Source organism: Argopecten irradians, chromosome 2 (genome assembly GCF_041381155.1).
Source record: "Argopecten irradians isolate NY chromosome 2, Ai_NY, whole genome shotgun sequence".
NCBI classification, from domain to species: Eukaryota; Metazoa; Mollusca; class Bivalvia; order Pectinida; family Pectinidae; genus Argopecten; species Argopecten irradians.
Genome location: NC_091135.1, coordinates 24,212,133 through 24,239,159, shown reverse-complemented (window position 1 = coordinate 24,239,159; position 27,027 = coordinate 24,212,133). Strand labels below are relative to the sequence as shown.

Below are 27,027 nucleotides of genomic sequence, written 5' to 3'. Positions count from 1 at the left end.
TTACAACATAACCTCACCTGTCCTAACACACACCAAATACACATTACAACATAACCTCACCTGTCCTAACACACACCCAATACACATTACAACATAACCTCACCTGTCCTAACACACACCCAATACACATTACAACATAACCTCACCTGTCCTAACACACACCAATACACATTACACATAACCCATAACACATACACATTACACACCAATACACATTCAACACATTACAACATAACCTCACCTGTCCTAACACACACCCAATACACATTACAACATAACCTCACCTGTCCTAACACACACCCAATACACATTACAACATAACCTCACCTGTCCTAACACACACCCAATACACATTACAACATAACCTCACCTGTCCTAACACACACCCAATACACATTACAACATAACCTCACCTGTCCTAACACACACCCAATACACATTACAACATAACCCCACCTGTCCTAACACACACCCAATACACATTACAACATAACCTCACCTGTCCTAACACACACCCAATACACATTACAACATAACCTCACCTGTCCTAACACACACCCAATACACATTACAACATACTCACCTGTCCTAACACACACCCAATACACATTACAACATAACCTCACCTGTCCTAACACACACCCAATACACATTACAACATAACCTCACCTGTCCTAACACACACCCAATACACACATTACAACATAACCTCACCTGTCCTAACACACACCCAATACACATTACAACATAACCTCACCTGTCCTAACACACACCCAATACACATTACAACATAACCTCACCTGTCCTAACACACACCCAATACACATTACAACATAACCTCACCTGTCCTAACACACACCCAATACACATTACAACATAACCTCACCTGTCCTAACACACACCCAATACACATTACAACATAACCTCACCTGTCCTAACACACACCCAATACACATTACAACATAACCTCACCTGTCCTAACACACACCCAATACACATTACAACATAACAACCTGTCCTAACACACACCCAATACACATTACAACATAACCTCACCTTTCCTAACACACACCCAATACACATTACAACATAATCTCACCTGTCCTAACACACACCCAATACACATTACAACATAATCTAACCTGTCCTAACACACACCCAATACACATTACAACATAATCTAACTTGTCCTAACACACACCCAATACACATTACAACATAACCTCACCTGTCCTAACACACACCCAATACAAATTACAACATAACCTCACCTGTCCTAACACACACCAAATACACATTACAACATAACCTCACCTGTCCTAACACACACCCAATACACATTACAACAACCTCACCAGTCCTACCTCCTACACACACAACCAAATACACATTACAACATAACCTCACCTGTCCTAACACACACCCCAATACACATTACAACATAACCTCACCTGTCCTAACACACACCCAATACAAATTACAACATAACCTCGCCTGTCCTAACACACACCCAATACACATTACAACATAACCTCACCTGTCCTAACACACACCCAATACACATTACAACATAACCTCACCTGTCCTAACACACACCCAATACACATTACAACATAACCTCACCTGTCCTAACACACACCCAATACACATTACAACATAACCTCCACCTGTCCTAACACACACACCCAATACACATTACAACATAACCTCACCTGTCCTAACACACACCCAATACACATTACAACATAACCTCACCTGTCCTAACACACACCCAATACACATTACAACATAACCTCACCTGTGTCCTAACCACACACCCAATACACATTACAACATAACCTCACTGTCCTAACACACACATCCCAATACACATTACAACATAACCTCACCTGTCCTAACACACACCCAATACACATTACAACATAACCTCACCTGTCCTAACACACACCCAATACACATTACAACATAACCTCACCTGTCCTAACACACACCCAATACACATTACAACATAACCTCACCTGTCCTAACACACACCCAATACACATTACAACATAACCTCACCTGTCCTAACACACACCCAATACACATTACAACATAACCTCAATCCTACCTGTCCTAACACACACCCAATACACATTACAACATAACCTCACCTGTCCTAACACACACCCAATACACATTACAACATAACCTCACCTGTCCTAACACACACCCAATACACATTACAACATAACCTCACCTGTCCTAACACACACCCAATACACATTACAACATAACCTCACCTGTCCTAACACACACCCAATACACATTAACAACATAACCTCACCTGTCCTAACACACACCCAATACACATTACAACATAACCTCACCTGTCCTAACACACACCCAATACACATTACAACATAACCTTCACCTGTCCTAAACACACCCAATACACATTACAACATAACCTCACCTGTCCTAACACACACACCCAATACACATTACAACATAACCTCACCTTGTCCTAACACACACCCAATACACATTACAACATAACCTCACCTGTCCTAACACACACCCAATACACATTACAACATAACCTCACCTGTCCTAACACACACCCAATACACATTACAACATAACCTCACCTGTCCTAACACACACCCAATACACATTACAACATTAAACCTCACCTGTCCTAACACACACCACCCAAATTTCTACAACATAACCTCGCACTTGTTCAACATAACAGCATTACAACATAAACCTAACTGTCCTAACACACACACATTACATACATAACCCAATACACATACACAACAACATAATCCTGTCTATCACCTGCATCAATAACCTCACCTGTCCTAACACACCCAATAAACACATTACAACAAATACACATGTCCTACAACCCAATACACATTTACAACATAACCTCACCTGTCCTAACAACACAACCAATGCACATTACAACACAATCCCAACTATAAGTTTCCTGGTCCTAACAGACACCCCAATGCACATCCTAACAAGACACCCAATAACACATTACAAAATGAAAGGTACAAACAGATTAGCACGCCTGTCTAACCTAAATACACATTGTAACAGATAAACCATCACCGTGTAGCCATTGAACCCAATTTTTTCGAGTTATAGGCCTGATCACTCTGTCCCCTAACACACACCCAATACAATTAATAACATGGTATACCTTACTCTGTCCTAATAAGTTTACAAAACATAACCTCACCTAGTCCACATCACCGAAAAACATTAACGAACATGACTCACCAGTCCTAACATTACCAAAAGGCAGAACTAGAGCACTATCGCCTAACATTGTACAGATTAAGTTTCATGTAGCCAAGTTGAACTGTTTAGGAGTTATAAAGCCCTGATAACGATCAACATAACCTCGACCTGTCCTAACGCACACGACACCAAATACACATTACAACATAAACCTCACCTGTCCTAACACACACACCCAATAAAAATACAATCACTGTTAACACACACCCAGCACAAATAACAACATAACCTCCGCCTGTTTCTAACACACACCCAAACAATACACATAACCACACCTGACCCTAACACATCAACACATTACCTTTCCTACCTGTCACACACACCTAAGTACACATTACAACATAATCTGTCCTAAAACATCACTGTCCATAACATCACACCCAATACACATTACAACATAAAATCACATCACACATGTTCTAACACACACCCAATTACACATTACAACATAATAACATAACCTCACCTTGTCCTAACACACCATTCCAATACACATTACAACATAATCTAACCGTCCATAACACACACCCAATACACATTACAACATAACCTCACCTGTCCTAACACACACCCAATACACATTACAACATAACCTCACCTGTCCTAACACACACCCAATACACATTACAACATAACCTCACCTGTCCTAACACACACCCAATACACATTACAACATAACCTCACCTGTCCTAACACACACCCAATACACATTACAACATAACCTCTGTCCTAACACACACCCAATACACATTACAACATAACCTGATCACCTTTCCTAACACACAACCCAATACAACATTACAACATAACCTCCCACCTGTCCTAACACACACCCAATACACACATTACAACATAACCTCACCTGTCCCTAACACACAACCAAATACACATTACAATGCACTAACCTCACCTGTCCTAACCCACACACCTAAAACAAATTACAACAAAACCAAACACACACACCAAAGATACACATTACAACATAACCTCACCTGTCCTAACACACACCCAAGTACACCATTACAACAATAACCTCACCTGTCCTAACACACACACCCAATACACATTGCAACATAACCTCACCTGTCCTAACACCACGACCAAATACACATATACAACATAACCTCACCTGTCATAAACACACACCCATATACACATTACAACATAACCTCACCTGTCCTAACACACACCAAATACACATTACAACATAACCTCACCTGTCCTAACACACACCAAATACACATTACAACATAATCTGTCCAAACACACACCCAATACACATTACAACATAACCTCACCTGTTCTAACACACACCCAATACACATTACAACATAACCTCACCTGTCCTAACACACACCCAATACACATTACAACATAACCTCCACCTGTCCTAACCACACACCCAATATACATTCACATTAACACACACTCAATTAACATTACAACATAACTCACCTGTCCTAACACACACCCAATACCACATTACTAGACATAACCTTACAGTCCATACACATTACAACATAACAAAATAATCTGTCCTAACACACACCAATATACACATTTGACAACATAACCTCACCTGTCCTAACACACACCCAATACACATTACAACATAACCTCACCTGTCCTAACACACACCCAATACACATTACAACATAACCTCAACCTGTCCTAAACACACCCCCAATACACATAAGCCTTACAACATAACCTCACCTGTCCTAACACACACCCAATACACATTACAACATAACTCAACCTGTCCTAACACAACACCCAAATACACATTACAAACATAACCTCACCTGTCCTAACACACACCCAATACACATTACAACATAACCTCACCTGTCCTAACACACACCCAATACACATTACAACATAACCTCCACCTGTCCTAACACACACACCCAATACAGACATTACAACATAACCTCACCTGTCCTAACACCACACCCAATATACATTACAACACAATTCCTCACCTGTTCCTAACACACTCACCAAAACACATTAAACATTAACTCACCGTGTCCTAACACACAACCCAAATACACATGTACAACATAACCTCACATGTCCTAACACACACCCAATACACATTACAACATAACCTCAATACCTGTCCTAAACACACGACGGCAATACACATTACAAAATAACCCTTACCTTTCCTAAACACACACCCAATACACATTACAACATAACCTCACCTGTCCTAACACACACCCAATACACATTACAACATAACCTCACCTGTCCTGTCCCTAACATAATACACCAACACCTACACACACCCAATTACAACATAATCCTAACCACACCCCATAACACCTGTCCATACATCATAACACACAGAACCAAAATACACATTACAACATTAACCTCACCATACACGAGAACACAACATAACCTCCGCTAACCATACACACCCAATACATTATTTACAACATAACCTCACCTGTCCTAACACAAACCCAATACACATTACAACATAACCTCACCTGTCCTAACACACACCCAATACACATTACAACATAACCTCACCTGTCCTAACACACACCCAATACACATTACAACATAACCTCACCTGTCCTAACACACACCCAATACACATTACAACATAACCTCACCTGTCCTAACACACACCCAATACACATTGCAACATAACCCGGTCACCTGTCCTAACACACATCCAATACACATTACAACATAATATCGCACCTGTCCCTAACACTAAACCCAATACACATTACAACATAACCTCACCTGTCCTAATTCTACCCCCAATACACATTATTACAATAACCTCACCTGACCTAACACACATCCAATACACACATAGACAACATAACCTAACCTGTCCACTAACACACATCCAATACACATTACAAGCATAACATACCTACTCTAACACACACTGTATACCATTAAACGACTCTCACCCTGTCACACTCCAAATACACATTACAACATAGAATACTGCTGCACCTGTCCTAATTGCACACAACCCAATACACATTACAACATAATAACTCACCTGTCCTAACACACACCAATACACATTACAACATAACCTCACCTGTCCTAACACACACCCAATACACATTACAACATAACCTCACCTGTCCTAACACACACCCAATACACATTACAACATAACCTCACCTGTCCTAACACACACCCAATACACATTACAACATAACCTCACCTGTCCTAACACACACCCAATACACATTACAACATAACCATCGACTATGTCCTAACACACACCCAATACACATTACAACATAACCTCACCTGTCCTAACACACACCCAATACACATTACAACATAACCTCACCTGTCCTAACACACACCCAATACACATTACAACATAACCTCACCTGTCCTAACACACACCCAATAGACAGTGAAATATAATTATTTTGCTCTGGGTGTCTTTGCTCGAATAAAGCATTGTTCTGTCACAAAACATACTTTTTTTAAGTCACAACAATTCTGTTTAAATATGTATTGATTATTTTCCACATCTGTCATTGGAACAGCCCTATCTTTATCCATAAGATAGGTATATGGACATTTTTATGTATCGGCTGAACATTTTACTATCATCTTTATGGCACTACCCAAATTGAAATCCAAAAAAGGCAGACTTATCATGTCCAATAAACTTTATCAAATATACCCCTGGGACAATGTATTTTTGAAGTTCCAGACAGCAGTTTAAAATTTTAAAAGCATGATAAATCAGCATGGAAAACATGTCTTTTCCTACAGAGAGGAACAAGGTCACTTATCAATCACTACTTGAGGTCTTGTCTGTCCATACCAACACTTTTCTATCCAATTCTTTGGACCATACATACAGATATGAAATTTACGAACAATAATGTCATAATAACTATTCCAGCGTACTTTGTGCCTATCTCATTAAGTCTTTAATATACTCAGTCAGCAGGAAACAGTGGTTTTATTACTAGTACTGCAGTAGAGTTCCTTGCCAACATCTATATTATGGAGCCATGGTGACCAAATGATCTGGGTATACCAATATTCTACCACTGTCAATACGGATTGCAAGTTCAAAACCTACATGGGTTTATGCTATAGCAATGCTGTCAGACAGCTCAGTTGCATTTCACTGAATAAATATACCTGATTTATTCCCTTGCACAAAAACCTGGCTGAGAGTCTTGAAACTACCCTGACTATTAATACCTTACATCTAACAAAAATAAAATGGACGTATCTGATATTTCCTAATCACTGAAAAGTTACTTGTGGCTGCAATGACAGTGTTCAAATTTTCGAATATTTTATAAAAATTCCATCAACTTTAGGTTACTAATTTGAAACCTGCAGTTGGGGTATTCACCAGGATATACAAAAATAATCAATGCTCCATTTTTATTGATAACAAAATATCATTCAAACCTTCCCTGTTTTTAATTCAAATATCCAAGCCATGTGAATTAATTCTTATTTAAAAATCAAACAATATAAAATTATAATAATTCAACAAAATTGAAGAACTGAAATTAATATTGTTTTACCAGACGTTTCCATATCAAGCCATGCAAATATAAAATTCCTATAATAAATATGTTTGGTGACTTATTGATAAGGAACACGATCGAGTTGTAAGACAAATTGGATACCGTCACAAACAAACCAGTCTTATCACACTTTCACTCACCAACCTAATCTTTCGTATAAATGGTAAAATGATCTGGAAATTACTCTGGTATCATTACATTAACAACAAAATTCTAATAAAGATATTTATTATCTCAATATTTATATGCCCACATTTTAATCTGACTTTAATTAGAATCCTAACCAATCATGCATAATCCTGTGATAAAGTTCCCTTTGAAACTGAATGGCATTCTTTGTGATTTTAATTTGAGGGCTGCATTACAAACATGCATACATACAGGAATTCCCATACAAGAGGCCCAAGAGGCCCGTAAGAATACATATATTGGTTTAGAATGATATAGTCTGAGATATTTTATCAATAGCTAAGGTCATTTAGAAACAATAAATGTCTGTTGTGCATACTGTGTCCCCTTCCACATATCAAACCAGGACAGGACACAATAGGATGGAATAGACGTGATGGAACGATAATGGCATACCAATATCTAAATATATGCCCTCCTCCCCCTTCCCCAAAATTTTGCGCTATCCAAAGCTTTGTTCCATGTGGAGACTTTGTGTCTCATTGTGAGCAAACTTTTTTGTTAGAGTTTGACAATATTTTGTAAAAGTCATCTGAGCAGCCAAGACAAACTTATCATCACAAGACAATCTCCTCAGCAGATCAGTCTAGTTACAGTTGTGGGTACATGGCAACAGATTCAAGTGTCCACTAAAATTCAAGCCATAGAAACAAGTTCAATCTATTTTTTGTAAAAGATAGCATGCTAGCTAACATTTCATCATTTAAACTCAAAGCTTCCAGAATTATCTCAAGTAACCTATCTATCATTGAAAATATTTTCAACTTTTCCAATTCTAAGGTACCGTATTTCACCGCAAATAAGACCCCCCTCCCAGAGAAGAAATAAAGGTCAAAAGTGGTGGGGGGTCTTATTTGCGGACAACCCGCCTGATAACATCGATCTATGAGGTCGCCATCTTTGATTTTTTTTAATGTCCTGTCATCGTTGTAACAGTCGTATGACAGATGGGTAAATAGCAAGATGTTCAAGTATTTATAATAATAATGAAGACGCATGAGTAAAATTAAATCAAATGTTATGACAAATTAAAATATAATTTGTTAAGCAATATTAGGGCAGTTGTAACGTAAAGTCTGAAAGGAAACGCACATTTTTGCAAGAGTCACGCGGACATTCACCAATGAATCAAAACGAAGAAACAGCATCATAAGCAATGTCATTTTAATCTAGAAGTTTTAATAATCGTATAGTTATTTTAAAATATTCAAATTCGGTTATTGTTTATGATCACAACTACATCTCCGTCTTGGTAAACACGTGAATCCATCGCCGTGAATCGGAAGGACGATCGCCGTTCAGACTCAGGCCTATTTTAAATTCACTGCAAACGTTTACATATCAAATTTGTTCATAGACAGAAGAATGTACGTACATTTGTCTCAGTCAAATGAGCAAACGATCGTGATTTAACTTCAACGTGCCGACATGCACTATTGCAGTTGTTTGTAACATCGTACACACATGTGTAGGAAAATGGCGCCGGGTTGAAGCCATACTTTCACATTTTCACACCGGGTCGTGTTTGGGAAATTTGATCGGTATTGCTATTGATACGACGATAGTTTTTGATAATATTTCAGATATTAATCCAAGTATTAACTGCATTAAAACATCGTAGCAAGTATTTTTGTATCTAGAGTAAAATACGAAACTTTGCGGCTAATCATATTATACTGACTGCGTAAACAAAACATGGCGGCCGAAAAGTAAAGCATGGTTTCTCCAACTGATCGTGAACTACAGGTACGTTACGTTCACAAATAAACATATTTGAAACTGTAAATGCCTTAAGTAGATGTTTTAGGTAATGATTGTATTAAGTTAGAATCCACGAGTGCAGAAACGATCTGCATCAATGACGAATATCTTTGCCGATGCATGTAAAAAATGACAAGCCGTACGAACACTAAAACGTGTTGAAGTGTTCATGGAAACAAATATCGGCGTATTTTGTTGAAAATAGCCTCCGATTAAATATAAGCACTGTTCACATTTCGTAGTTGTTGATAATTAAATTAAATCACCCGTGAATTAACTTGAATTAAATGACAAAAATAACAAGCACACAAACAGTTCTTTACTACGTGATTTTTCTATGCCGATAAAATAAACAAAAAAAAGTTCCGATACAAAGTCATTTTGGTGATATTTTTAATTACTCCATTGCTCAAATCCATCATCCAGTAAACTGAAAAATAGGTGGGGGGTCTTATTTGCAGACATCCCCCCTAAGTCTGAAAATGTGTCAAAATAGGTGGGGGGTCTTATTTGCGGGAGGGGTCTTATTTGCGGTGAAATACGGTAGGAACAGTTCATTATGAATTAAGAGGGGTGAATGCACAATGGAGAGTAAATGTTATATATGTAAGGTCCACCATACTAAATAGCCTTAAACATGTCATTCAGTGTCCATATGGTAATATAGGAGAGAGATGATGACAGATACTTGGCTTATCAGAGCTGTGCCCTCAATCCTCAAGTGTACACCCCAGTAAAGTCTCCTTGATTCTATTACACCCCGATAACAAATCCCTCGAGGCTGTTAAACACAATCGCTGTCATAAAACACGTCCCATCAGAGAAAGTCCTGGGCTCTGTGTCCAAACCTCCCTACTGATGACAAACACTAACCATGTGTACTTTATCACTATAACAAAGGCCAGATGCTCCCAATCAATCACTACTTTTTCAATCTCCAAAGCAATATCCTCAGCACTTTGACCTTGTACAGAAAACAGTTGTTTCTCTTTTAATATGACACACTATTAAGTATTTAGAATACTATTTGAGCATGTTTTCATTTTCCTTCATTTGATGTTTTTCTTATCATCTGCAAGTGTGTCAAGTGTTTTATATTTTCATCCTGAAAATGGGTTTGAAATTTGAAAAATAATCAGCCATCAATTCTTAGAGTTTTATTAAAACACAGAAACATTGATGTTATAACACTACCAAATTATGTCCACCAAGAGTGGGAATGAAGCACTTTTAAAGTTTGAAATCTGGCTAAAATCTGTTTTTTGGGGTTTTTTTTGGTTGCATGAAAATTCCAGAAAATGTTTTCTTTTTTCCCTTCATAATTCAAATGGTCATAGCTCTGGAAAAATAAGAATATAGTCACTGATAATCAAACCCATGCTATCAAGTTTGAACAGATTGCATATAGTTATAGTGGAAAATGGCCTTGATCAAGGGGCCAGCTTTGATCTTGGCACTGAGCACTTCAGGCATTTAACCTTATTAAAACAGGTGTAGGTATTGCACTGAAACACAATGTGAGACACACCAATGTAGTAAAACTGTGAAATCATGGGATAAAAACATCAATTACATTAATATGTGTCTGTTAAAACTGGTAATATCTTAATCATTAAAAGAACTATTTGCAACAGATCATTTATGGATAATAATGCAAATTCTCCACTAACCTAATATCCAGAACATATCATGCCCATCAAATATTGATATCTCAATATTCACCAAGCCAACAGGCAGATTCAGCAATAAATAGAAAGAAATAATATTCGAATCAGACCATGGAAAATTTAACATGTCCATGATCCTAACTCCCTCCTAATGTTAGGCCTCGGGCTATTCACAGACGAGGTAATACCCATTCTATACAAATCTACATACATTTACACAAATTTACATCTCATTTTTCACTGTTACAAAAAAATACCAGCTTGATCTGGGTATATTTCTATACTTTTATGTTGACAGAGCATAGTCCCAAAAACAGGTTAATTTGATGGTGATGGTCAATTCTAATAATTGGTGTCAACATTCACGATCCCTAAAACTCAAGTTAGAACGCATTACTAGTGACAAGAGAAGGGTACACACAACTTAAATGACATTGTTACCATGGAAATTAAATGTCACCATATGACAGTAATATAACTCCAACGTGGTATGTAAATATGCTTGTTTTAACATTTATTTTGTCTACTTAGGGAAGAATTTAGATCCTTCATTTACGAAATATGTACATATTTAGCTTATTTTTGTTTTGTATTCCTTTATTCTAAATATTTTATCAATGTGTATGATTGGAAGATTTGAACATTATGAACACCCACAAAACAATTTGTTAATAACTAAAATTGTACCAAAACATGACAGGACATGATATGAAATAATAGACAAAGAAAGTAACATCAATCCAGTCTTGTCAAACTTATTCGGAAAAATTGTTCCCCTTAAAAGACACATTTATTACTGGTACTGATTCGACTAGAAATCCCAAACAATTCAATTACCTTTCTACACATTGGGTTACCTGTCTACTAAATCTAGTTATCTATCATACATGTAATCATTGTACATTAAACAACCGTAGCTTTGTATCTAAAACAAATATAAAGTTATCATATATAAACCACTTGTAGTTTTTGTATGCAAAACACCTGTACTCACTATAATCATTGTGTACGCAAAAACACCTATAATCACTGTGTACCCAAAACACCTGTAATCACTGTACCCAAAACACCTGTAATCACTGTGTATCCAAAACACCTGTAATCACTGTACCCAAAACACCTGTAAACACTGTGTACCCAAAACACCCGTAATCACTGTGTACCCAAAACACCTGTAATCACTGTGTACCCAAAACACCTGTAATCACTGTACCCAAAACACCTGTAATCACTGTACCCAAAACACCTGTAATCACTGTACCCAAAACACCTGTAATCACTGTGTACCCAAAACACCTGTAATCACTGTACCCAAAACACCTGTAATCACTGTGTACCCAAAACACCTGTAATCACTGTACCCAAAACACCTGTAATCACTGTGTACCCAAAACACCTGTAATCACTGTGTACCCAAAACACCTGTAATCACTGTACCCAAAACACCTGTAATCACTGTGTACCCAAAACACCTGTAATCACTGTACCCAAAACACCTGTAATCACTGTGTACCCAAAACACCTGTACTCATTATAATCACTGTGTACGCAAAACACACCTGTAATCACTGTGGCCAAAACACCTGTACTCACTATAATCACTGTGTACCCAAAACACCTGTAATCACTGTGTACCCAAAACACCTGTAATCACTGTGTACCCAAAACACCTGTAATCACTGTGTACCCAAAACACCTGTAATCACTGTGTACCCAAAACACCTGTACTCACTATAATCACTGTGTACACAAACCCAAAACACCTGTAATCACTGTGTACCCAAAACACCTCTAATCACTGTGTACCCAAAACACCTGTAATCACTGTACCCAAAACACCTGTAATCACTGTGTACCCAAAACACCTGTAATCACTGTACCAAAACACCTGTAATTACTGAGTATCCAAAACACCTGTAATCACTGTACCCAAAACACCTGTAATCACTGTACCCAAAACACCAATAATCACTTGTACCCAAAAACACTGTAATCACTGTGTACCAAAACACATGTAATCACTGAGTACCCAAAACACATTAATCACTGTGTACCAAAACACCTGTAATTACTGAGTATCAAAACACTGTTATCACTGTACCCAAAACACCTGTAATCACTGTGTACCCAAAACACCAGTTATCACTGTGTACCCAAAACACCTGTAATCACTGTGTACCCAAAACACCTTAATCACTGTACCCAAAACACCTGTAATCCCCTTATAAAAACACCTGTAATCACTGTACCCAAAACACCTGTAATCACTGGTACCCAAAACACCTGTAATCACTGTACCCAAAACACCTGTAATCACTGTGTACCAAAAACATGTAATCACTGAGTACCCAAAACACCTGTAATCACTCGTACCCAAAACACCTGTAATTACTGTACCAAAAACACATGTTATCACTGATACCCAAAACACATGTAATCACTGTGACCCAAAAACACCTGTAATCACTGTTACCCAAAACACCTGTTAATCACTGTTACCCAAAACACCTGTAATCACTGTACCAAAAACACCAGTAATCACTGTACCCAAAACACCTGTAACACTGTACCAAAAACACCTGTAATACTGTGTATCAAAACACCTGTAATCAGTACCCACAACCAGTAATCACGTACCCAAAAACACCTGTTATCACTGTTACCCAAAACACCTGTTATCACTGTTACCCAAAACACCTGTAATTACTGTACCAAAAACACATGTAAATCACTGTGTACCCAAACACATGTAATCACTGTGTACCAAAACACCTGAAATCACTGTGTACTTAAAACACCTGTTATCACTGTACCCAAAACACCTGTAATCACTGTGTACCCAAAACACCATGTAATCACTGTGTATCCCAAAACACATGTAATCACACTGTACCCAAAACACCTGAAATCACTGTGTACCCAAAACACCAGTAATCACTGTACCCAAAACACCTGTAATCTGTGAACCCAAAACACCTGTAATCACTGTACCCAAAACACCTGTAATCACTGTGTACCCAAAACACGTATAATCACTGTGTACACAAAAAACATGTAATCACTGAGTACCCAAAACACCTGTAATCACTCTGTACCCAAAACACCTGCAATTACTGTACCAAAAACACATGTTATCACTGTATACCCGAAACACATTATAGTCACCGAGTACCAAAAACACCTGTTATCACTGTTTACCCAAAACACCTGTTATCACTGTTTACCCAAAACACCTGCAATTACTGTACCAAAAACACCTGTAATCACTGAGTACCCAAAACACCTGTAATCACTCTGTACCCAAAACACCTGCAATTACTGTACCAAAAACACATGTTATCACTGTATACCCGAAACACATTATAATCACCGAGTACCAAAAACACCTGTTATCACTGTTTACCCAAAACACCTGTTATCACTGTTTACCCAAAACACCTGCAATTACTGTACCAAAAACACATGTAATCACTCTGTACCCAAAACACCTGCATTAACTGCACCAAAAACACATGTTATCACTGTGTATACCCAAACACATTATAATCACCGAGTACCAAAAACACCTGCTAATCACTGTTTACCCAAAACACCTGTTATCACTGTTTACCCAAAACACCTGTTACCCAAAAACACATGTAATCACTTGTACAAAAACACATGTAATCACTGTGTACTTAAAACACCTGAAATCACTGTACCCAAAACAATCGTAATCACTGTATACCCAAAACATGTGTAATCACTGTGTATCCAAAACACATGTAATCCCTGTGTACCAAAACACCTGAAATTACTGTGTACTTAAAACACCTGAAATCAATGTACCCAAAACAATCGTAATCACTGTATACCCAAAACATGTGTAATCACTGTGTATCCAAAACACATGTAATCACTGTACTCAAAACACCTGAAATCACTGTGTACCTAAAACACATGTAATCACTGTACCCAAAACACCTGACATCACTGTGTACCCAAAACACCTGTAATCACTGTACCCAAAACACCTGAAATCACTGTGTACCCAAAACACTGTTATCACTGTGTTCCCAAAACACCAGTAATCACTGCGTACCCAAAACACATGTAATCACTGTACCAAAAACACCAGTAATCACTGTGTACCCAAAACACCTGTAATCACTGTGTACCCAAAACACCTGTAATCAATATGTACCCAAAACACGTATAATCACTGTGTACCCAAAACACATGTAATCACTGTACCCAAAACACCTGTAATCACTGTGTACCCAAAACACCTGTAATCACTGTGTACCCAAAACACATGTAATCACTGTATCCAAAACACGTATAATCACTGTGTACCCAAAACACCTGAAATCACTGTGTACACAAAAACATGTTATCACTGTTTACACAAAATACCTGTAATCACTTTGTACCCAAAGCACCTGGAATCTCTGTATCCAAAACACCTGTAATCAATATAAGTTAAGCACCTGTAATTTATGCAACCAAAACACCTGTAATCAATGTAACCAAAGCACCTGTGATTAATGCAACCAAAACAACTGTAATCAATGCAACCAAAACACCTGTAATCACTGTGTACCCAACTCACCTGTAATCACTGTGTACCCAACACACCTGTAATCACTGTGTACCCAAAACACCTGTAATCAATGTGTTCACAAAACACATGTAATCATTGTGTACCCAAAATACCTGTAATCATTTTGTACCCAAAACACCTGTAATCAATGTGTACACAAAAAACATGTTATCACAGTGTACACAAAATACCTGTAATCACTTTGTACCCAATACACCTGGAATCACTGTTTCGAAAAAAAAAACCAGTAATAACTATATATGTACCCAAAACCCCTGTAATCACTGTGTTCCCAAAACACCTGTAATTAATGTAACCAAAACACCTGTTATTAATGTACCCAAAAACACCTGTAATTAATGTACCCAAAAACACCTGTAAATAATGTATCCAAAAACACATGTAATTAATGTAACCAAAACACCTGTTATTCATGTTCCCAAAAACACTTGTAATCAAAGTGCCCAAAAACACCTGTAATTAATGTACCCAAAACACCTGTAATTAATTAACCAAAACACCTGTTATTAATGTACCCAAAAACACATGTAATTAATGTACCCAAAAACACCTGTAATTAATGTAACCAAAACACCTGTAATTAACGTAACCAAAACACCTGTAATTAATGTACCCAAAAACACCTGTTATTAATGTAACCAAAACACTTGTCATTACTGTACCTAAAACACCCTATTTTAATCTTTATAAACTCCAATCAGCTAGGTTATCTATGGAAAAATCGAAAATCAGATCACGTCCGGCAGAGAGCATCATCAATTTCATCGCCCCAGCCAGTGATGAAGGAACTGGGAGAGGGATTTTGTACTATAATACATCTGATAAGGACTCAGCATGCAAAAAGGTTCTACTTTATAATTAATGCTATCGACCAATTAATTTGTTCCTATCAGGGCGGTCCAGGACACGATTGTCCATTTTCCTCTCCATCCTGTTTTTGTCTGTATAGATGTACTGTTGGGGAGACTAATTAAGAACACATAAATATTTAAATCTGGCATCACATCCCAGACCTGTACCTACCTACACTAGTAACGTGTCCCTTTGATCACATGATTACACAATCCACCAATAACAGACTGGCGTTTGGCTGCTTTTACCGACTGATACCAGAGGATAAAGAGTGGGTTTATATGGTACAGGGTGCTCAACTCCTCTAATCAATATACAATACATGTCTGTAGCAAACAAACATAGCTTCTTTCTGTACTGTGGACCTATCTGGTAGTTTTGGACAAAATGCCATTGTCATTTTCGAAATGAACGAACAATTTACAGATATCTTCAGCATGATAGAATTGAGAAAACTACAAGACCTTCGGGTAAAATTTGTCATTGTTTTTTTTTTTTTAAATGAAATCTTCCAGTTGAAGAAGACATATAAGCACAACATTCCAATTGAAGATTACAAAATAATTCAGTTACCAACGGAGTACAATCAGGTTGCTTCTTTAATGTTTCTAGCATCCAACATCCAACATTTTACAAAAAAAATAGTCATATAAACAACATTATGGTATACCAAGGTTATCACCTTCGGCAAATTCAGGATGAAAGAACCCAGATACCGTATATCTAAAACATTCCCCTATCGAGTCTTTGATAACTAGCAAAGCTAATTCTATTATATCATTACTTAAAGATGCTTCACCGCTGACAGAGCAACTACATTTGAACAATAACTGTGTGTTTAATCATGTCTATGTGTCTAATTAACACAAGAACACAAATTAAATCATTTTGTTTACTTTTGGTTAAGCACCATCAGCACATAATTCAATATAGGGCATAGTATCATGGATTTTTTTGAATTGCAATTTATTACTTTTAATAGTTTTATTGTTAATCAAAATAAGCAGGTCAAACTTTTTCGATTGTGTTAATAGTGTAAAGTAAGTTACTTTTGTAACTGAAGAAAAATACTTATTTGTCTGCTCCTGTTTTTGATAGCGAAAAAATACCATGTCATCTTTAATTTTTTTGAAAATAATAGAAAAATAAAAACAAGATTTCTTTATACATAGTTAAAGATTATGGAAAATAAAAGGTAATAATGAACTGTACAATTTTTATAGTTATGTCAGATTATGGGACACAATGGCTATATTGTACTGTAGAATTCTGTATAGTTACAGAGTATGGGACACAGTAGCCATATTGTACTGTACAATTCTGTATATTTACTAAGTATGGGACACAGTTGCCATATTGTAATTGTGTTTGTCACCATATTGTATTTGTTTGTGTTTTATACAAAATGTACAAGTTTACCAATGGACAGAAAGACTTGTTTCTTGTTGACAGAACAAACACTACACCCAACAGTAAGTTCAAGTCACCTCCAGCTATAAGATTTGTACGAGGCAATGCTCAAGCTTTCATCTTTCAATTTTCTGTCAGTTTGGAGAATGACATTCAGTCTTCCATGTAGTCCCTGTCAAAGAGAATGTGTACAGGTCGGGGAGGAAGGACAACCCTGTGGGAAAGATTAACAATTTCCACAGGTAATGTACCTGTGACAGGTAGAAAAACAGGAAGACAGGACTAAGTCGACATTACAACTGACAGGGGGCTATTATAGTAGTTAGATCTGGTCGTGTAGACAGACATTACCACCGATCTAATTACAACACTCCAGGTCTCTAGAATGTTTGTCAAGCTTCACTTTCACTCAGGTCACAAGAATGTTTGTCATACATCACTTTCCCTGTACATTTTGTTCAATTATCGTCTGTGAAGGTGACTTGTAGTCCCTGTAACCAAACACCTTAAGCTGTCAGCTCTATTTCTCCTATCCACAGATTTTTGACAGAAATTGCTTGAACAAGTGGGAAAAGTATTCAATAGATATTTTTACAAATTTTATCAATTTTATCTATCCAATATAAAAGATATTATATCACAATAATAGATTATAAACAAAATTATTTTGGCAAAAAAGTTGTTTTATACAAATCATTTGTAAATGTTTACCAAGAGAAAAACTTCCTATGGCCATAAATAGATGTCACATAATCACTGTTATTAACAGAGGTACTACACCATGTCATCAGATTGGACGAAAATACATTCTAACCCTTCCAAACATCAAACATCCAAATACAATGTAATCTACAGAGAAGAGTTCTTGGTTTAGGACACAAGACAGAACACTAGGCCTTAGGACATAAAGGTGGTAAGGACATATCACTGTTCAGGGTTTAGGATACTTTACCTTAGGTATAAGGCCTATACAAATCTGGCCTGGGATTATAGATATTCTTTCCAGCATCAATCCTATTATGTAGAAGTGAAGCCTCCCCTAGATAAAGCCCCATGGGGATTATGTAGATTGGGCATCAGGCTAATGGCAATGGAATGTATGTTTATGGTACATCACCAGTAGGATAGTAATGAAAAAATATCACAGTCCAAACTGAATTCCTCCTAGTCTGACATCATCATTACCATACCAGTGCAGGCTTACCTGCAAAGTTCTTGGGCTCTTTAACCTATCAATCTCCTGTATCATGAAATGTTATGTGCAATAACAGAACCAATGAAATGTATCCTATTCTCTATCCTCAGAGTGAATTTTTAAACAACATGTAGCTCTCAGAGTTAAACCTACAACTCTGTCCAGTCCAACTTATTTAGATGATATTGGACCTTCATTTTTACAATCAATCTGAGAGCAACAAAGTTTTACCCACATTAGACAACCAGATACCTTAAATAAATGACGACATTCTGATTTAAAAATATAATTTACTCTGAATAAGGGTAAATTATATTTTAAAATCAGAATGTCGGGAGACGATATCGGTCAATAGCATAGAAACCACATTAGGAAGGATGAGAAGTTGTGACCGAGACTTCCACTCTGACCTTTACACATCTAAGCACACTGCTGACACTGGATAAGGTCTTTGTTACAGTATATTGTTACCTAACATAGCTACAGTAAGCTACCAACAAAGGCTAAAGGTTACCAAGGTTCAACCATCATGGTATTTCAGTCTACACCAGGATCAATTTTAAAGCCATAAATTCTGCTACTGTAAAATAGATTCATACATTTTCTGAAATTACAATCAGGATTACAGAATAGTTGCTAAAAATATCTTTTGAGACATAATGTTGCTGTCTCCATGAGATCAAATTGGAATAGAACACGACTGGATGTGACACATGGCAGAACTTGACAGGACCTGACAGGATAAAGCAAATATGAGTAACACTATTTGTTGCCTAGATATCCCCAATCAATGGTGGAGCATAAAAAATATCTGGAGATTGTAACTTATGGAAGGAAGCAAATAGTTATTAATAACGGTAATATTTTGAATAATTACGAGATCGCCAATCTGATTAAAATACAAATCTTTACTATCACTATGTTTGATAAAGGACCTGACAACATCCCATAAGGGGTCACGATCTGGTGACCTTTCAAATTGGTCAATCATATTGCTGCTTTCAGAATCTTGGCAGTGAGTTTCGGGGGATGAAAATGTTTGAAATAACTATCAGAAATCTTTTTGTCATCTCTCCCAAAGAGCACAACAAAGCTAAATGTATATGTATATTGGGACGAAATGCTGTTTTCAATTGATGTTTCTATGTGTAAATAATGTATTAGATTTGAAGTTCAGGGAACAGAATGGGACTCCTAATGGGATGCAGTTAGATTCTCTGTTAAACAAGTGATTATAAGGATCTGTATTTTAATGAGATTGACAGATAGACAGAACAAAATACATTCAGTAACAGTCAAAACCTGTGTAAACTTGAAATTTCTACAAACTTTCAATATAATGGAATTCTCAATTATTATGAAATGATGAACTTTAACAGTCCTAAACAGGAAGTCTCAAAACCTTTGATAAAAATATTGATTAAACCAAACTTGTGAGGCAGATAGTTCACCTTGACTTCCAACAAACAATTGTTCAAATTTAAGAGCAAAATTTGAATGTCCTTCCGAAGTCGACAATTCATTTTCCAAACAGGGATAAAAATAGATCTGCGACGGAAAGCTGTAATTTTGACTAACATTACATAAGTAAATGCAATATCAGAATCTAACGGATGTTTCAAGAAACAAATCAAACATTAGCACAGCCTAATGCAGAAAATGTATTTGGCCCCAAGTTGTGATTAATACCCTGGCCCAATCCATGCCTCACTTAAAGCATTTCGATTTGCTAAGTAAGACCCCATTTAGCACCCATCAACGCCAATCTGCAGCACCGTAAATGACTTTCCTTCTATCCAGGGTATAAAAATCAAATTTGTGTCAAAGCTAACTCGTAATTGATAGCTATAGCCGTGAAATGAGCACATGGCAATTTGGACTTTTTTTTCACTTTCACAAACATGACAGAATTCTAGTTAATCAATTTAATTAAAATGTTGAAATTGATTAATCTATAAAGGGACAGGTGCCCGATACATTCAGACTTGATAAAACAAGCAAATCAGATTCGCTCTGCAATGTCCTGTGCTTCAACTACTTCCTGGTTTCAGAACACACAAAGCCTGGAGGGATACTGCAACATATCAGATTCATCTCAGGAAAAGCCACTACGGGCCTGTATCTGATAAAAGCCACATATCACATTTCTTTCTGGAAAAGTCACTACGGGCCTGTATCTGATAATGAAACATATCACATTCCTCCCTGGAAAAGCCACTATGGGCCTGTATCAGCTAATGTAACATATCACATTCCTCTCCGGAAAAGCCACTATGGGCCTGTATCAGCTAATGTAACATATCACATTCCTCTCCGGAAAAGTCACTCTGGGCCTGTATCTGCTAATGTAACATATCACATTCATCTCACAAAAAGCCACTCTGGGCCTGTATCTGATAAAAGCGAAATATCAAAGTCCTCTCAGAAAAGCCACTATGGGTCTGTATCTGATAAAAACGACATATCAAATTGATCTCAGAAAAAGCCACAATGGGCCTGTATCTGAAAAGTCATTTGGCATGCCAAATTATATATATCCTCTCAGGAAAGATCACTCAAAGGCCTGAAGAAAAATCACTAACATTTTCACACACTAATGCATTACACTATATTTATATATCACTCTCTCAACTAGAGCAAATAGAATTAAGTCCTGGTTTTCTGTGGCCATAGTAACCATGACGTCCCTACCAACATTAGGCACACTTTGATCTGCTAATGATAAAGTTCCAATTATTTGTGACATAGACAGACAATGAGAATTTATTTTTACCCTAACATGCATGTTTAAGTAAGAAATAAAAACTGTAATGGGAATTTTATTTATTGAAAATGTCATATTGCATACCATTATTGACATCTAAAGTGTCTATAAGGGATTTCTTCAGATTTTAAGAGACATGTTTCACAGGAAATCTTTTTTTAATATACAGTATACCTGCATAATATTTTTATGAAATATAAAATTAAATGCCCATTTTACATTATCTAACCATTGTATGTTTCTCTCATATAACATATGAATAGAATCATGTTCTTAATTACAAAATAGCAAGAGAAATTTCTATTTTCAAGATTTTCATTTCCATTTTTGACTTTCTAGTCTCCATAATGGTTGAGTTCTGAAATGCTAGAGGAATCATTTTCAGTTCAGCAAATAATTGCTTAACAAAAAATTGCTAAACACCAAAAAAATAGACCAAGAAATATTCTCACAGGACGTTAACTACATGGGGATTTTTATTAGGGCTGCCGCGGTTCACCGGTATATTGGGGTATTGCAATACACCACCAAAAAATATTGTACCGCGATACAGTTTACCTGTACCGGTTTTTTACGATATATTTTCTTAGTATCATAATTTCATTAATTTGATATAATTAAAACGTCCTGTCATTAAAACAAAACCAGCAAGTTGTATTTGTTTTCCTTTCCGATAATATGAAGCCATGTGGGTATCCTTTTCGTTTTCATTCGATTCAGATGTCGGTCAAATGTTTGTAACTAACGTGTATAATGTTCAAATGATTCAAACATTTGCATGACGTTGAATATAAACAATATGACATTAGGCTAGTTTCTGAAATATTATCAAGCTGATTCGCTCCATCAATCAACAATACCGGAATATCTAATTCTCTAAACACATTTAAGGCCCGGTGAATACATGGCTGCAGGGATTTTGCCAGCTTTTTCAGGCTTCATCGTCCGCCGCCATTTTCGATTTCCTACACGTGACAAAACAACACTGCAAGCCGGTCAGCCCTTTGAAGTTTAATCACGATCGTAAGCTTATTTTGCCAGGACAATTGTACGTAAATTTGTTCATCATTTAGGTTCAAAAGTGTAAATATTTGCAGACACTATCATGTTTAGTTATTGCATTATTAGGTTACGATCGTCTGTAACAGTTAGCCTAGCGTTTTCACAAACAGACTCGTATTTTTTTTTAAAACAAGAACACATTTGAACATTTTTGTTACTCAACAACATGGTTCAAATCGATGTAAAACTACATAACATAGCACTGTATGTTTGTATAATGTAATGGGTGTTTTTACTATGGAATATATACAAAATAGACAACACATATGTTAAGGTCAAAATATTGCAATACATATCACAATACAGTTGTTGTGTATCGCAATATATCGAGGTACGCTTCTGCCGTATGGGGATTTTTATCCACTGAACTACTTCTTGCTCTCAACAATCACTTCTGTAGCCTTCAATTTCAACAACATTCTCCTGGAAATAAACACTTTGATGCAAAATACCCAAGACACAAAATATCTATTACTCACAGAATGAGTTGTTTCCTGCAGTATGAAATGTATGCGAGATCCTCCCATACACCTCTGAACCTTCTGCCCTTAACCCAAGCGAGTCAGATGTAGCTACATCATCAAACGACCATTCCATCAGCATCTCAAACGGATCCTGGGTTGGCTGAACAACTGGACAAGAATAAAAGATATTTCAAAATTATGATAATAAATACGCGAATCACAGACAAATATCAGTATTATGTTAGTTTATAATCATGCATCCTGTTTAAAACTAAAATTGACATACTGTACATTGCTATATATCTAAAAAATAAAAGATGGTATTTCAAATATCTTGATTATTCCACAATAAAGACATAACAGTGATTCATCAATCAAATTAATACATATTCCCTTGGGCTTAAATATCTTTCTGTAACCATGAAATTACTTCCCATATATGGGTTGATTTCAGGACAGAGCAACATTTTTGGTATCATATTTAATACACCATTAGTAACATGATTCACAATTTTTGTCACATTTGGTAATCTAATCTAAAAACTTTGGATAATATAACCGTGATTACAGTATTCACCAATGATAATTCAGCCGTATAAACCAATAACTCGGGCCCGTAATAACCTACCATGCGCCACACTAATCTGTTACAGTGCCAGAGATTTGGTTGGAAACATTTTCCATTTAATAGGAATGAGGTCAATAAAATTAGTGAAATCAGGACAGGGATTTTACATGTTATTTGAACAGACTATGGAAATATGGACAGCATTCAATCAACATACCCAAAAATCAATAACAACCTTTTTTCTTTCTTTTTAATATACATTTTTTTCATTTTTTTCCAGTTTTAGGAGATTGATTAATACATTTCCTCATATCACCTTCCATGTAACAAAATAATCAATTATGCGACCATATTCGGAAGGAATCTTAAATGTTCCTTTTTTAGATCATGGTCGATGAACGCTAAAATCCTGCACGTTATTGATTAACATTACCAGTTTATCAACGTGACCATAAAAAGGAATTAGATCGTTACTAAAGATTCCACGTTACCCTTGACTTGGGATGTATCTATTACTTGTCACACGACAAACGGAGCCAGCGTCTTGAACAGAATATGTTTTAACCCAACCCAAATCAGATTATAAAACTGGTATCTATGCATCCATTTAAACCAAACTACATACAGCAAAAGATTTTATGAGAATGTATGAATCTGCAACTTAATTGAATTCCATTGATCATATGTAAAACATCTTTTTGATAATACCTTTAAGCATGTCTTGGTTTCGCTGCACTACAGCTACATCAGGCTTACAAGTCATTCTGGATTAACTTAATTCCTTCAATTTTTTTGTGGCAATATCCATATTTATTCTGTATATTACCACTGGACTAGAGTATCTGAGTGTTGTGTGGTTCCTATATAATACCATCTGAAGGTACCTCAATAAAGGTCTTATTGAGTGGTTCTCCATTTAAGCTGTCAACTATATCAGAAGTAGATGTGTATGAAGCACTAGTTTCTCTAAACACTAATAAAGCATCTGGTCTAGATGGCACTGGTCCTAGACTATTAAAACTGTCTGCACCAGTTATCACCAAATAAGTCATGTATATCTTAAATTTAAGTATTACTACTAATGTATATCCAGATCTATTTAAATGTGCAAAAGTTACCCTTTTTATAAACAAGGCCCAAAGAGTGACCCTGGAAATTACAGACCTATCTCAATTCTGCCAACATTGTCAAAAGTTTTTTAACAGCATGTTGCAAAGCAAATGTATAGCTATCTCAATACTAACAACAGTCTTCACGAGACACACTCAGGCTTTCGCCCGAGCCTTCAACTAAAATAACGGACACATGGTTACATGAACTGAATAAAGATCACATCACTGGTGTGGTTTTCCTCAACTTTAAAAAGGCTTTTGATCTAGTTAACTTTAAAAAGGCTTTTGATCTAGTTGACCACAAAATACTGCTACAAAAATTAAAAATGTATAACTTTGACAAAAATTCTGTAAGTTGGTTTACCTTGTTACTCACACAGAGAACTCAACAAGTTTGTATAGGAAATACTAAATGGAATACAGTTTCTATAAAGAAAGGTGTTCCACAAGGCTCAGTTCTAGGTCCTTTCTCTGTTTTTAATTTTTATAAATGATCTTCCTCTTTGTACTAAATCATCTAACTTGGACCTGTTTGCTGATGCCTCCACCCTTCATGTTTCTGGACCCCCATTTCAGAACATATACTCCAATTTGAATGAAGATCTAACAAACATTGAAAGTTGGTGTAAACAAAATAATACGCTTCTTAATGAACAGAAGACCAAAAGTATGATAATTTCTACTATACAAAAAGCAGCCAGGGTGAAACAAGAAAACTCAACCCTAAATCTCACCATCAATATATAACATTCCTATTGAAAATGTCTGCAGTCACAAGCTGCTAGGAATACAAGTTGATAAATCCCTACAGTGGAACACCCAAGTTGATAGTATTTGTAAAATGTTGGGGACCAAAATATCACAACTAAATCAAATCAAGTATTTACCACATGATACACGGATTCTGTACTGTAATGCCTATATTTTGCCAATAATAGATCATTGCTTAACAGTTTGGGGAAAATATTCTAATCAGAATCTAGATAGGTTGCTAAAATTACTAAAGAGAACTGCACGGATCATTCTAAATAAACCGTCAGATACTCTATCTAAACCACTCTTTGATCAACTACAATGGCTAGGAATTCATGAGACGGTGAAATATCATAAAGCAGTACTAATGTACAAATCAATTAATGGGTTAGCACCAAAGTATTTCCAGGACCTATTTAAGAACCCCCCAACAACCTATACTTTATGCTTTACCACTGATGGTGATTTCAGCCAACCTGAACCTAATATTGAGTTATTTAAAAAAAAAAAAAAAAAAAAAAGTTCTCAATTATGAGGCGTTTCTATCTGGAACAACTTACCCTCCCAGTTAAAAAATTCTGGTTCACTACCATAGTTTAAAACACAATGTTACAAGTACCTTCTGTCTGCCTAGTTTTCAAAGTTTTTTGATTTATTGTGTCCGTATATATAATATACAATAATATAATAGGCCTTGTTTTCATTACATGTACTCAATGTACTACTTAATATGTACTGTTTGTAAATATGTATATATATATTGAAATT

General features: G+C 36.4%; 1 protein-coding gene across 3 annotated transcripts in view; it reads right to left on the bottom strand.

Moving 5' to 3' along the window:
* LOC138314888 (polycystin-1-like protein 1) overlaps nucleotides 1–27,027 on the bottom strand; it is a 273,559-nt gene that overhangs the window by 202,287 nt on the left and 44,245 nt on the right. For all 3 annotated transcript variants that reach the window (XM_069255496.1, XM_069255497.1, XM_069255499.1), the window contains exon 5: nucleotides 23,842–23,994. In XM_069255496.1, the coding sequence (XP_069111597.1) occupies nucleotides 23,842–23,994 (153 nt within the window). The remainder of the gene's footprint in view (nucleotides 1–23,841; nucleotides 23,995–27,027) is intronic.